At 36.2% G+C, this 13,409-nt stretch overlaps 2 protein-coding genes across 2 annotated transcripts in view; one reads left to right on the top strand and one right to left on the bottom strand.

Moving 5' to 3' along the window:
• Positions 1 to 10,608: 10,608 nt before the first annotated feature.
• On the bottom strand, positions 10,609 to 12,548 carry LOC112514011 (U3 small nucleolar RNA-associated protein 18 homolog). The gene has a single exon (XM_025120287.1). It carries the CDS (start codon positions 12,485 to 12,487, stop codon positions 10,865 to 10,867), a length of 1,623 nt encoding a protein of 540 aa, XP_024976055.1. The 5' UTR covers positions 12,488 to 12,548; the 3' UTR covers positions 10,609 to 10,864.
• A 409-nt stretch (positions 12,549 to 12,957) lies between these two features.
• LOC112514771 (homeobox-leucine zipper protein ATHB-7-like) overlaps positions 12,958 to 13,409 on the top strand; it is a gene marked incomplete at its 5' end in the record, with an annotated part of 2,171 nt that continues 1,719 nt past the window's right edge. Inside the window, 2 exons of the mRNA XM_025121373.1 lie at positions 12,958 to 13,119; positions 13,215 to 13,403. Of these exons, the coding sequence (XP_024977141.1) occupies positions 12,958 to 13,119; positions 13,215 to 13,403 (351 nt within the window). The remainder of the gene's footprint in view (positions 13,120 to 13,214; positions 13,404 to 13,409) is intronic.

The following is a 13,409-nucleotide window of genomic DNA, read 5'->3' as shown; positions in this document are numbered from 1 at the left end:
GATGAAGTTGTTTCATATGTGGTTATGAAATTGTTTCATAAACTACTTAATGAAATTTTAATGAAACTGTTTCATGTATTTCTCTAAAATCAAAATAATGAAGATGATAATATTCATGATTAACACCCTCCACAATAAAAATCGTTAATCAACCTCTCATAATTACAAAAAAATGAACAAAATGAAAAATTATGATTGGTTAAATGAAGTTTTCACGGTTTTTACAAATTAAGTGGTTTTTATTTGAACTCACCCCTATATATATATATATATTTGTAATTGGATTTTTGAAAGTTGCAATCTTTACAAACGTATCTGTTTGTTTTATTATAGGTTGTTTATTTATCTTTTAATAGTTTTATTAACATGAATTTTGTTTGGTAGAAACAAAGGTCTCTCGAATGATTTTGTATCTTGGATCTCTCTTAACCATTCAGCATCATAATTTCATTCTCAATAATTATCAAATAATTATATTTCATTTTGTACTATATTATAAGAGTTTTTTAATTATTATAATCACTTAATCATTTTGCACCAAATCATTCAATAATTGCCAAAAAATCTATAACTAACAAACAATTAGTTAACTTTGTTGTGTTTTAATGACGATTACTTAAAAAGAGTTGGGTTCACGTGAGACCAAGAGTTTGAGACCAAGAGTTTTCCATGAGACCCGTCAGACCAATTTATGTTCAGTGATCAACTTTATAAACTAAAGATCTAATGGTCTAAAGTTGCAAGGTCACAATTTTGTAATTATTGAGAAGTCTTGTAGCGTTTATGAATTATTAGATCTGACGATTGTAAATCTAATCCAAGGGTTGAGAATTGGTCTTACGGGTCTCACGAAAAACCATTGGTCTCACATGATCCCAAGTCTACTTAGGATCAGGAAGTCAAGAAAAAAGAGATGTTAATGAATCAAAGGTCCAACTGATCGCCGTGTCTAAAGAATCAAGCTACAAGTCTCGATCTATACGAAAGGCACTGGTTTCACCTTACCGCACTTTCCCCTTGCCTAAGTTGAGACTTCAGCCTCTGCGCCTCTCTCTCTCTCTCTCTCTCTCTCTCTCTCTCTCTTTCTCTCTCTCTCGCGCGCCTTCACTTTAGTCTTCAGCCGCAGCTTCACTGGCAACGCACCTTCGCCTCTTCGGCCATCGCTTCAGCCGCATCTCCACATATTCACGGTAAGTTCTATATCGTATCCCTAAATTAACAGAACTGTTAATTTAACATCGTAACTTGTATGCTATTAGCCCTAAATAAATAGAAGTGTAAGTAACGTAAGTTTTACAGGTGATTGCTCATAATCGACACAGCTCAAACTGGATTAATGTGTGTGTTTTGTGTTAGAGAGTGGACTATTGTGATTTATTGCTAAATCCGTACGCTCTTACCAAAGACTATTGTCCAGTTGCAATTTTGTTGTTTTGTTACACTCTTTTGCAGGTTGTACTTTTGAATTCAAACTTCATACAAATGGAAAATCAAAACTTTCACCTTTAATCACATTTCTTATTTTGTTTGAATAGTTTTGGATGAATTGGAAATTGTGAGTCAAGATGTAATAGAAGGCAGAAGCCATAAAGTCTTTAGTCTTTCTTATTCATTTTCTTCTTATAAAAAGCGGATAATCATGTATAATAATCATTTTAGCTAAGTTTTCCCTACAAAGTTCAGCATCAAATGAATATTTACTCATTTTCCCCTTTCCGTCTGAAGCCTTTTGGTCCTGAACTAGGATATGTTGTCTAGTATCCTTTGTAACTCTTCTTGGGCAATTCTTAAAATGGTCCTTCAAATGTGTAGTTCCGTCGTTGGCTCTACCCGTCAGTTGTTTATTGCAATAATTACATCTTGCATATCGTCTAACACCATCAACATACACTTGTTCACAATGATTCCAAACAACCGACTTTAATGTTTTTTGTGGTTGTTTAGTGCTCGTGTTAGTGTTAGTCCCTACAGGCATGCTTACGGATTCGTAAGTATCATCACCAATTGTTACTTTAACTTGTTCCTTGTTTCCTTCCATCTCATTCTCATCACCATGTATGTTCTCGTTTTCCGAAGGTTCCATCTAAAATTAATGAGAATATATAATAAACTTATAAAGTACAAACTTAAAAGCATCAAAAATTAATGAAAGATACTCGTATGTATGTATACCTAAAATACTGTAAATTAAAAAGTATTATTGTGAATCTGTGATTGAAGCCTTGCCAACAACTATAAGTCATTCGACATATGAAAGATCAAATAAAAATAAATTAATTGTGGTTGTGAATATGTGATTGAAGCCTTGCCAACAACCAGATATGGAATTAATAGTTTCAAAATAAATTCTTTACTCCAGCTTTATGTCTATTAGAAACCTAATGACAAATTGACACATAATTATCACGACTAGAAGTCATTCAACATATGAAAGATCAAATAAAAACTTCACATGCATCTCCAGGGTTTTGAGTTATACCATAGTCGCCCTGTCGCTGTCGCCGATTACGTAGTCGGGAGAGGAGTAAGCACCGTGGAGAGCCGAAGAGGGAGAGCCGGAGAGGGAGCAGGGTTGTCGCTTATCGCCGTCGCCGATTACGTAGTCGGGAGAGGAGTAAGCGTCGTGGAGGAGATTAGGAGAAGACGAGAAGTGCAGCGCCGTGGTGAGTGGTGACATGGTCTGGTCGTGGATAGGGTTCAACCGATTAAGAGAAAAGTGTGGAGTGTGGACTGGGCTGGAGGAAGGACTAAGGATGCATTCATAATTCATTCACATTTTACAGCCCAAAGCCCAAAGCCCAAATTTTTATAAAACATAAATATATAAAAAAACGGGTACGGGGCGGGGCGGGGAGTGCTATACCCGTCCCCGACCCCATCCCCGGATTGCGCCAAGTGGGGATCCCCGTCCCCGGGACCCGATTTTTTGGGGAATCCCCGTCCCCGATTGGAGCGGGTGGACCGGGTTACCCGACGGGTCGGGGTCCATTACCATCCCTACTTATGGACCCTAAATAAATAGAAGTGTAAGAGGCAAAACTCTGAATCGAACAGACATGAGATTGTTTGACATGTGTTTTTAAACGCTCTGAATCGGTCAGATATAAGATTGTTTGTTAACTTTAAGGGGTTCTTTCTTTATTCTTAATAGTTTCATTAATAAGTAGCATTTGAATCGTTAAAAGTTAATCTCATTTGATAAAAAACTTACGTCTCTTAATTGTTCTCAAACCTTCTAAATAATTTCGTTTTAAATAATTATATTTTATTTTTTACTATCACGAGAACCTCTTAATCATTCTAACTCTTAATCATTCAATGAAAACCAAAATATTTGTTTACCTCTTAATAATTTCATTAAGAGATAACCTCTGAACCGTTAAGAGGTGAATCTTGTTTGGCAAAAAAAAATCTACCTCTTAATGATTTTAAAACCCTCTGAATGATTTTGTATCATGGATCTTCATTGTACACAATTACCAAACAATTAGATTTCATTTTACACTATATAGCCTCTTAATCATTTTGACCTATTAATCATTCTATATCAAATTATTCAATAATCGCTAACCAATCAGTATTTTTAAAAGGGCCGAAGGATTCACAAGGGTCTGAATCGCTCACCACAGCTCCCCATCCCATTCAGACTCTTCAAACTCTCGACTCCTCCTCGATTCTCTCCTCAAACTCTCAATTCCTCCATGTTGCCTCGTCTCTTCATTCCTCCTGGATTCTCTCCTTAAACTCTCGATTTTGGTAGCCCTTTCCTTCACGGACGCACCATCTATCTCACCGTTTCTTCACCGCACCAGACACGGCGACGGAGGCACCATTCTCGCTGTTTCTTCGCCAGACACGTCTGCACCCCCTGCCTTTGCCGATTCAAAGAGGTAAAAACCTTTTCCCCCCAAATTGGCATCTTTGATTTACTATTGTTCAAAGTGCAACTTCTTTTCTTATGTTTGGAACTTCTCAAAATAAATGTGAGACATAAAGTGTGTCAATAAGCAAGGATACGGTGTGTCAATAGGACCATAAAGAATGAAAAAATAAACTGAAAATTGAGCATACATCTCCTGCAGCAGAGGGAAGATGACATCCTAAACTAATAGGGCCATAAGAATGCAGCCTAATGCGATAGGGTATTTGGTGTTTTAGACAACTTGATTACTGGATCTTGGCTTCCAGAGCAATTAGTACATATATGGTGATAAGATCTCATTGCAAAATGACATCGATGGTGGCAGCTCTCAAGTGTTCTTACTGTAGTTCAAGTTACAAAATTAAGTAGATTTCTATATGTTATAAGCCATGTAGCCATCAACCAACTTGTATGCATGTAATGTTTGAATTCAGATTGATGAGAAACTTTCCCTTGAAAACAAATGCAAACTACATGCCATGTTGAATTCAGATCTCACAATTCTGTTAATTTTCGTTAAACACAAGACTGGGGTAAAATGGTATTTTATGTCATTCAGACTGTTGATTTAGAAAGGTTTCCAAACAATTATTTTCTATCTGACACTAAATCATATAGTCACTTAACCATTCTGCACTAGATCATCCGCTGTCTGCCAAACAGCCAGTAAACGTAATTTCTACCGGTGATTGCTCTCATAATCGATTCAACTCAAACGATGAATGTGTGTGTTTTTGTGTTAGAGGGTGGATTATTATGATTTATTGCTAAATTTGTATGTTGTTACCAGAGACTACTGTTCAATTGCAATCTAGTTGTTTTATCACACTCTTTTGCAGGTTAGTTTTTTTAATTCAAACTTCAAACCATTGAAAAATCAAGCCTTCCATTTAACCTCATTTATTATTTTGTTTGAATAGTTTTGGATGAACTGGAAATTGTGAGTCAAGATGTAATAGAAACCAAAATGGAGAATGTTGTTATGCATTTCTACAATGGCCTATAGAAAAATTACTTGAAAATACAATATTATGATGATAAAGAAATACATTACTATTTCTTGCTCGTGATATCAAGACATGTTAACCATAAGGGTGGTGCTCGATTGGTTTGAGCTTGGCTCCAAAGGTCAAAAAGTACCAGGAGGTCTCAGGTTCAAATCCAAGGAGGAATAAAAATCCTCTTGTGGCCACAGAGGTTCAAATGCGGTAACTTCGGGTTATCTGCAAAGCAGGTGGTCGCCCTGGGATTAGTCGGCTCGCATAGCGGGTTGGATATCCAGGTTAATAAAAAAAAAAGACATGTCAAGTCTTATGATTTTGCTATTGATGTTTTACTCTTTACGTCTTTTGATATTGCTGAGATCTTTATCGTCTTCTTTAGAGATTTTAGTTTTTTGGTTTTTATTTTAAAAAAAAATAATAGAACGAAAAATAGGTTGGAAATGCTTATTGGGTTTCGTTTAAACAAGCTTTTCAGGCCGTCGGTAGGAAGATTTTGGCGCAGGTGCTGTTATGTTAAAAAAGATCGACTGCTACAAGAAACAGAGCTCCTTTTGGCTTCGATCAGCATATTTATACTCCAGCCTTTCAAAACCCACATGAAATTCTACATCTCTCCTTTCACTGCTTCCACATTCAAGATCCATTTATACTCCACCATTTTTTCCTCGTTGGATGTCAGAGACGATGATGGAAGGATCGGCAATGGCGGTGGAGATGAAGAAAAACTCGATAGGGTTTTGTGAGAGTCGACCGTTGGGAATTTGAACTGAGATGAGGGCGGGTTTATGTCTCAGCTATTTATTCACAAAACAAACCCTACTCATTTTATTGCATTCATGTATTTTGGCAAATCGTATTCATTTGTTTCCATAAATAGTATTTGATTTTAATTCTAATAATTATGGTTAATATTTTCAAAATTCAATTATTATAATACAACGGTTATTTAAAATTATCAATTAATGTAATTTACTAATTTTCTTTGAAATACAAACATAAAATAAAACTGACAAGGGTGATGCCTGATTGGTTTGAGCTTGGCTCCAGAGGTCAAAAGTATCAGGAGGTCTCAAGTTTAAATCTAAAGAGAAATAAAAATCTCCTTGTGGCCACGGAGGTTCAAATGCGGTGACTCCGGGCTATCTGCAAAACAGGTGATCGCCCTGGGATTAGTCGGCTCGCTTAGCGAGTTGGATTTCCAGGTTAATAAAAAAAACTATAAGAAAGTAGATGGGTTATATAAGGTGTGGAAATCAAGAGAAGAACGAAATCATCATACCAGCAACAAAAGAAATGCAACGAAATAAAAGGCAAAACGAAAGTACAAGAAGGCCAAGGACACGACACTGTCTATAACAAAGGGTTGCTACACCATTGAATACAAGATAAAGGGATGTTCTTAGTGTTAGTAAAAAGTCGGAATTGCGAGAGAATCTGAGTTTCAAAGACGAGATCCAAATGCCTCTGGCAGATGAGGATTCAACACAAGTTGATTTCGCGCCTTCAAAATTGTATATAAGGCAACTGTTATGGCGTGTTGGATAAAGGGCAATGTAGTATGTTTATGTATGCAAGTTGGTATATATCATAGTTATTCTTTAGTAGCTAACTGTAGTTTGTTGTTAATCAGAGTTCGTATAAGGTTAAAGGTTAATCCTGGTTAGTTTCTTCTTTTCCCTGTATAAATAAGTGTAACCGTTTCCTCTTCTAATTAATCAAAAAATAATCGAATTTTTTTTTCTCAATACTATCGCCTGCCAAAACTCTTTATAGGTGATACAAATGTAGTTATGATTCTCCAATGTAACGATGTCGTCCGCAGACTGCAAGTTGATATCCATCATATTCCACCAACGAAATGTTCGATTCCAGACACCAAGAATGAACATGCATTTAACAAAGCAATGCTTAGTCAATTCAATGATGTAGAAAAATGGACAACTACCTATGAACATATCCACCAAGCACCAGTACAAAACAACACAGCCTCAGACTTCATCCGACATGAAAACGGACTTGTAGAAGTCAAATTCTCTTCCCATAAAAAACCCAACATCTTTCCTACGGTCCACATAGTTACTGAAGGCAGAGCGTCAAATGTAATAGATATCTCAACCTAATGTTTTCAATTAAGAAATCCAGTTAGACATTGCATTATTAGTTATGAATCACGAAAACAGTTCTCCTTTTCTCTATAGAAAGAAAGAAAGAAAATATATTTCTTTAAGTCCAATTCCATTCTTTGGATTATTAATTTCGTTCCTATTTTCCTTTCTCAGAAAAGGGGACATTAACAACCTTAAAGTTCGGTGGCTGAACTTTAGGGCACCAATGGAGAAATGAGCAGGTAGTTAATTGAGTCGCTCTGAAAGCACTTGTACAAGCGTGCAATAAGGAGATGCAATACCGATCTTGCTACTGAGGATAATGAAATTGTTTGTGAGGCTACCAGATGGAGTCTTGGACTAGTTGTTGCTCATAACATATGGAAACAGATCAAATTTGAGTTTCTGACGATGGATGTTCATTATACTAATTAAATTTCAATTAAGCTCAACCCAGTATTCTACTAAAAGGAATTACTCGAATCCAGCATGCATATATGTTAGACCGATACAGACTTGTATAGTACAGATATATGAAAATTCTAATAAAAACTCGAAGACAGAACAACTCAAATATTCTTTTGTCGTGTGGGATCCACAATTAATCTTATGGATTCTTCCAGTTTTTCTTATTACAACAATGTACTTTCATAAATTTCTTTATTATGGTATTGTACTTCCAGTTTTTCTTATTACAACAATGTACTTTCAAACTATTTTTTATTAGAACATTGTACTTTGAAAAATTTACCCATTGTAGCATTGGATAAAAAATGTAGGGTTGAATTCACGTGAGACCAGACTGTTTTCTTGAGACCATTTTTTTACACTTGAAACTTCACAGTAAAATGTTGTGAAGGTAAAAAAAAAAGCCAAACCTTAACAGCAAAAACACTGTGAAGGTTACCTTCATAGCGTTTTGCTATGCAGTTTTAAATGTAAAAAAGTGGTCTTACAGGTCTCACGAAAACAGACTAGTCTCACGTAATCCCAAGTCTCATGATTTGTTTTAGTTATATAATTTAATGTTAGAATTGACTAACATATCCTTATAAGTTGGTTTACATTTATCTTCTAGTTTATCAGATAATTTTTATCAAACATGATTAAATTTATCATCTAATTTTTCAGACGACAATTAATTTATCAACAACTAATTTTTCAAAGCAAAACATAGCCTAAAATGTGAAAAATAAAATATATTTTTGGATTAAAAATTACATTATATTTATAATTTCAGTACCATAAAAATGATATTACTTTTATTCTTTATAATAGTTTTTGTTATTGATTAAAAATAACATTATTTTAGGGGTCATTTACCTAAGCATTTACCGGTAAAATTCAACAATATCGCTTATTTACTGGGTAAGATTTTATTCACTAAAACACATCGTATGCAACAATTTATCCCAGTAACTGCTAACCATGGTAAGAGTCATCGTCTTCACTTACCGGGTAAGACTTTCGATTCTTGTCTTCGCTCTTACCAGGTAATATTTTATTCACTAAAACGCATCGTATGCAACAATTTATTCCGGTAAGTGCTAACTATGGTAAATGTCCTCATCTTCACTTACCGGGTAAGACTTTCGATTCTTGCCTTCGTTCTTACCAGGTAAGATTTTTAGTTCTTGTCATATTGATCCGGTAAAGTAAAGTGATTTGGTAAGCGCTTACTCGGATAACCGTTTGATAAACGACACCTTAGTTTTACCTCATAAAATTTAACAATTTGAAATCATTCAAAATACACTCAAGTATTGTTTTTTAACTCATTTGACAAATGATTATAATGACTTTACACAAATATTTAAATGTTTTTTATACAAAAATTTAGAGCATTATTCTAATAGTAACTTTTGCGATGATATTAATTACTTTAGATTTGGGATCATGTGAGACAAGATTGTTTTTCGTAAGACATGTGAGACACAATTTTTACACTTGAAATTTTATAGCAAAACGCTGTGAAAGCAACTTTTACAGTGTTTTTGCTGTGCTGTGAATATTCAATTTTTTTTTTATCTTCACAACATTTTATTGTGAAATTTCAAGTATAAAAATCGTGTCTCACGAAAACAGACTTGTCTCACGTGAACCCAACCCAATTACTTTAATCCATAAGTTATTGGATCTTCTTAGAAAACAACATTTTTGTCCCCTAAAGGATCGAAAGACCAACAAATTTTCCCTTTCGAAGTACGGGGGTGTTTGGGATTGCTTATTTTATGGGTTTTTTTGACTTATTTCAGTCTGACACCGGTAATAAACTAAATACTAGTGTTTGGATGAGAAAAGATAAAACTGTTTATACCAGTGTCAAACCAACAATAAGCAGTTTTTTGATAAATTAATCATTCCTGACTTATAAAAAACTGTTTATTACCAGTTTTTGATAGGTTAAAACCTCACCTTCTTCATGATGAGTCTTAGAATTTGACCTCAAGTAAAATTGGCATATTATATTATTTTATTTTAAAAAATTAACAAATAATATTACAACGCTAATTATATTTAAGACGGGACCTACAAAGGGTTGAGCGGGTCCCAAGAAGTGGGCACCCACTCACCCATTTTGGCAATTTTTTTTTATTTTAAATTTTGAGGGGTGTTCTGGATATCAGACATACAAGGAACATTGATTAAGAAAATCTTTAAAATCAACAAAAAAAAAACGATATTCTTTCGAAATCAACCAACAAACTTAACGAATCCGTCAAACGGTGGAAGTTAAAACCAGGTAGAACATCTTCGTGGGTTTTTGATTTATTTTAAAGATGCACATGTTCGGCAAAAACCTGGGAATAATTGTGCAAAGAATCGGATACGGCCTAACACCATCTAAACATTGTTACAAACCCCAAAATAACGATTTTTAACCTGCTTTCTGGTTTCCTAGCATTTTTAGGAGATGTTTACTTCTTTTTCTACTAAACCATGCATGGGCTAAAGGGTCGTCTACCAAATGCTTACTCGGGTAAACGCTTATCAAGTCACATCCCCTCACCAGACGAATATGGTAAAGACCAAAAATTTTACCCGGAAAGAGCGAGACAAAGACCAAGAGTCTTACCCGGTAAGTAAGGGCGACGACTCTTACCACGATAAGCACTTACCGGGTATATTTTTGCATGTGATGTCGTTTTAGTGGACTAAAATCTTACCCGGTAAGTAAATAATAGTGTTAAATTTTATTGATAAACACTTACCGGGTAAGTATTTGGTAAACGGCACCTAAGTTGTCTTTCTGAAAAAATTTGTTGTTCTTCAGAGCCATAGGTTTGAGAGAAGCAAAGAGAGAACGTTGGATTGATTATGGTATCAATTTGTTTGAGGTGGCTAAACAGGAACAAGTGAGGATCCTAGCTTATTCTATATATAACCATCTTGGCTTAATCGCTTAACCCGTAAAAAAACACTAGTGTATGAGCGAATAAAGCCGCTCAAACCATTAAGCAGTTCCTTAAGACTCTCATCAGGTACCAGTTTGTTCAATAATAGATGCTATGATACAAGTGCTGAGAATTATAGTAGAAACTTGAAACTGTCATCAGCTTTTCACTTTAACCCAAACAAACACAACAGGAACTGCACATGTTTTAGAAACCATCGAGACGACGAGACCATAGAATGTCAAAAATACAAGAAATTGTAATATAAGCTAAAACAGAGTTAATAAAACAGGCTACAATGTGAAATCAAAGCAAAAATGGCAAATAAGATGCCATATAACCTATCTATCCCAAAAGCCCATGATATGTAAAACAATTGTGCGATCAAAATCATGCTTCGATAAGATAAAGCAGGTAGACGATTACTTACTCGAGTCTCTATGCATGTTGATAATGATTCAACTTGTAGAGTAATACATGACCAGCGGCATTGCCCATYGCCATCATACCTCCACCGGGGCTGAAATCCAAACACCGAGGATACTGCAGTGTCCTATTTGATGGCGGCCAGTTAGAGAAAACCGTGAAGGAAGGGATATGCACCAGCTTCATGCTGTTCTTCTTCATGCTTGAACAAATGGCTAAGATTTGTGCATCACTGTTAAACCTCATGAAATCTACTTTTGTGGTCAAGTTCTCGATGGTTTTTATGGGTTTTTTGTTTCCCCCTAAAAACTCATCCCGGTTATATATGTTTACAATCCCGCTATCAGAACCTGCTGCAAAGATGTTTCCATTTGGGGAAGAACCAAGTGCAGTACCAGTTATACAGCCATCATCGACACCCTTATGGAAGCAGGTCATTGTTCTAAGATCCCAATGGTAGATCTGCCCATCGCCACCAGTGCTCATTAACTGTTGCCCCCCGTTCGTGAATGCTAGAGCTCGTGCAGTTCCGTTCATCTTGAGAGTTCCTATCAATTCTTTYGTTTTGGATGAGACCAATAAGATGTACCCTTCATTGCCAAGAAAAGCAATTGTGTTGGAATCAGGTGAAATCTCAAAAGTTTCTAAGCTCTTCTCGTCCCTGCCAACCAACGGACCGATTTTATCCATCTTCGCCTTAACTAAATCGAAGCTGTARAAGAACTTTCTCCTTCCCGATAGRATAACCTGCGAACCATCCGGTGTGAAGGATGCCTTTCTGATTGGACAATCATCCACAAAGATGGTTTGGATTTTCGTGTTCCTTTTTCCATCTATCTGAAAAAACCTCAACTTTTTGTCTAATCCACCAGTAAGGAGCAACTGCCCATTTCTATGAAACTGTACCGAATTAATCGGACCACTCGAAGGGTCTTGTGCATTTGCGTCAACCAATCTCGAATACTCCAGTAATCCCGGCAACAACTTTGCACTGCTCTTCACAACGAGATCTTGGGTAGTCTGAAGAATACTATCAACATCTCCATTTTCTTGATCGCTGTCCTCGTCCGAATTGTAGTTCCGGTCTTGTCGAGCCCATTCTGTGCTTGGGTTCATCTTAACGTGCTGAGCCCTCAGTCTTGATACATATTCAGAACCCGATATTAAGGTCTCATCCTCTTCCTGTCGTATCTTCCTCAGCCTGTTGACTTTAGCAATATTTATGTTGGTCTTTTCTTCCTCTTCATCAACCCATACAGGTTTCCGTTGGATCTGTTCATCTGTACCAACTATTATTCCATCCTCTTCATAAACAGACAACACGCTATTGGCTGAACGATCAGTAAAGAACAAAGCAGAATCCTCATTTCCGTCATTGTCTTTCCCAAACTCAACTGGATGCAAAGAGCCAAACAAGGCGTTTTCCAGCTTCTTCATCTCCATTTCTTGCTCAATTTCAGCTTGTTTGTTCTCTATGAGCTCTTTCTTTTTCTTTTTAGGCTTCACTACATCCAAATCTTTTGAATTTTCCATCTCTTGCACCACATCCAACTGCAAAGACTCGTCAAGAGCCTTCCTTTTGATCTTCTTAACTCTATCTTTAACAGCCGCATTTTGAGAAATTAAAGTCGCCATCGTCAAGACAGCTGTCACTGCAAGATTGAACACAATCACGATAAGCAACTTATATAGTTAGTAGTTGCAACTTAAAAACGATCTTCAGAACACTACACCATAAGCCATCATCCTTGTGCTCATTCTAATCTTTCTTTTTCATATTCATACAGTCAGAAGATCATTGTAATGAAGTCACAAAAGGGATAAGCAAATCTTTAACAGTACAAACAAAAAAAAAGCAAGTATGATCAAACAAAAAAGAAAGATTCGACTAGATTCTAGGGGGTGTTTGGGAATGCTTATTTGAAACAACTTATACTTTTCTACAAATTCACTTGTCAACTTATTATTAGGGGTGAGCACGGGTTGGGTTGGGCGGTTTATGACGATTTTACAACCCAACCCAATTACGGCGGTTTGAAAAATCTCAACCCAACCCAACCCATTCAAAAGTATAACCCAACCCTTGCGGGTTAGGGCGGGTTGGGTTGGGTTGGCGGGTTACAAAAACTCATTGGTTCCAGAACAAAAGAGCCAGATCGAAATCGAGGCACATCGAGCAAGAGTACAACACCCTAAAGCAGGACTATGAGACACTGGCATCTAAGTCTGAGTCACTGAAAAAAGAGAATCAAGCCCTACTTAACCAGGTATCGTAGTGGTTATATACTACAACTCGAACACCATCCTAAGTAGTTTCATTCATATGTGAATAAAGATTTAACCAATGTTACTTGATGAACAGTTGGAGATGCTAAGAAACGTAGCAGATAGGCATCAAGAAAACACCAGGAGGCTGGACTCCATTGGAAACAGTAGCAGTGAAGATTCTGATGATCGAATAACCAATTCGCCAACCAAAAACGATGCAAACATTACGTTAGAAAGCTATAGCCAAGAAATTAGCGTTCCATTTTATGAGAATGTTGCATACGTTGGA

The sequence above is a fragment of the Cynara cardunculus genome (assembly GCF_001531365.2).
Source record: "Cynara cardunculus var. scolymus isolate 2C chromosome LG 6, CcrdV1, whole genome shotgun sequence".
Taxonomy (NCBI): domain Eukaryota; kingdom Viridiplantae; phylum Streptophyta; class Magnoliopsida; order Asterales; family Asteraceae; genus Cynara; species Cynara cardunculus.
This window is presented reverse-complemented; position numbering and strand designations above follow the sequence as displayed.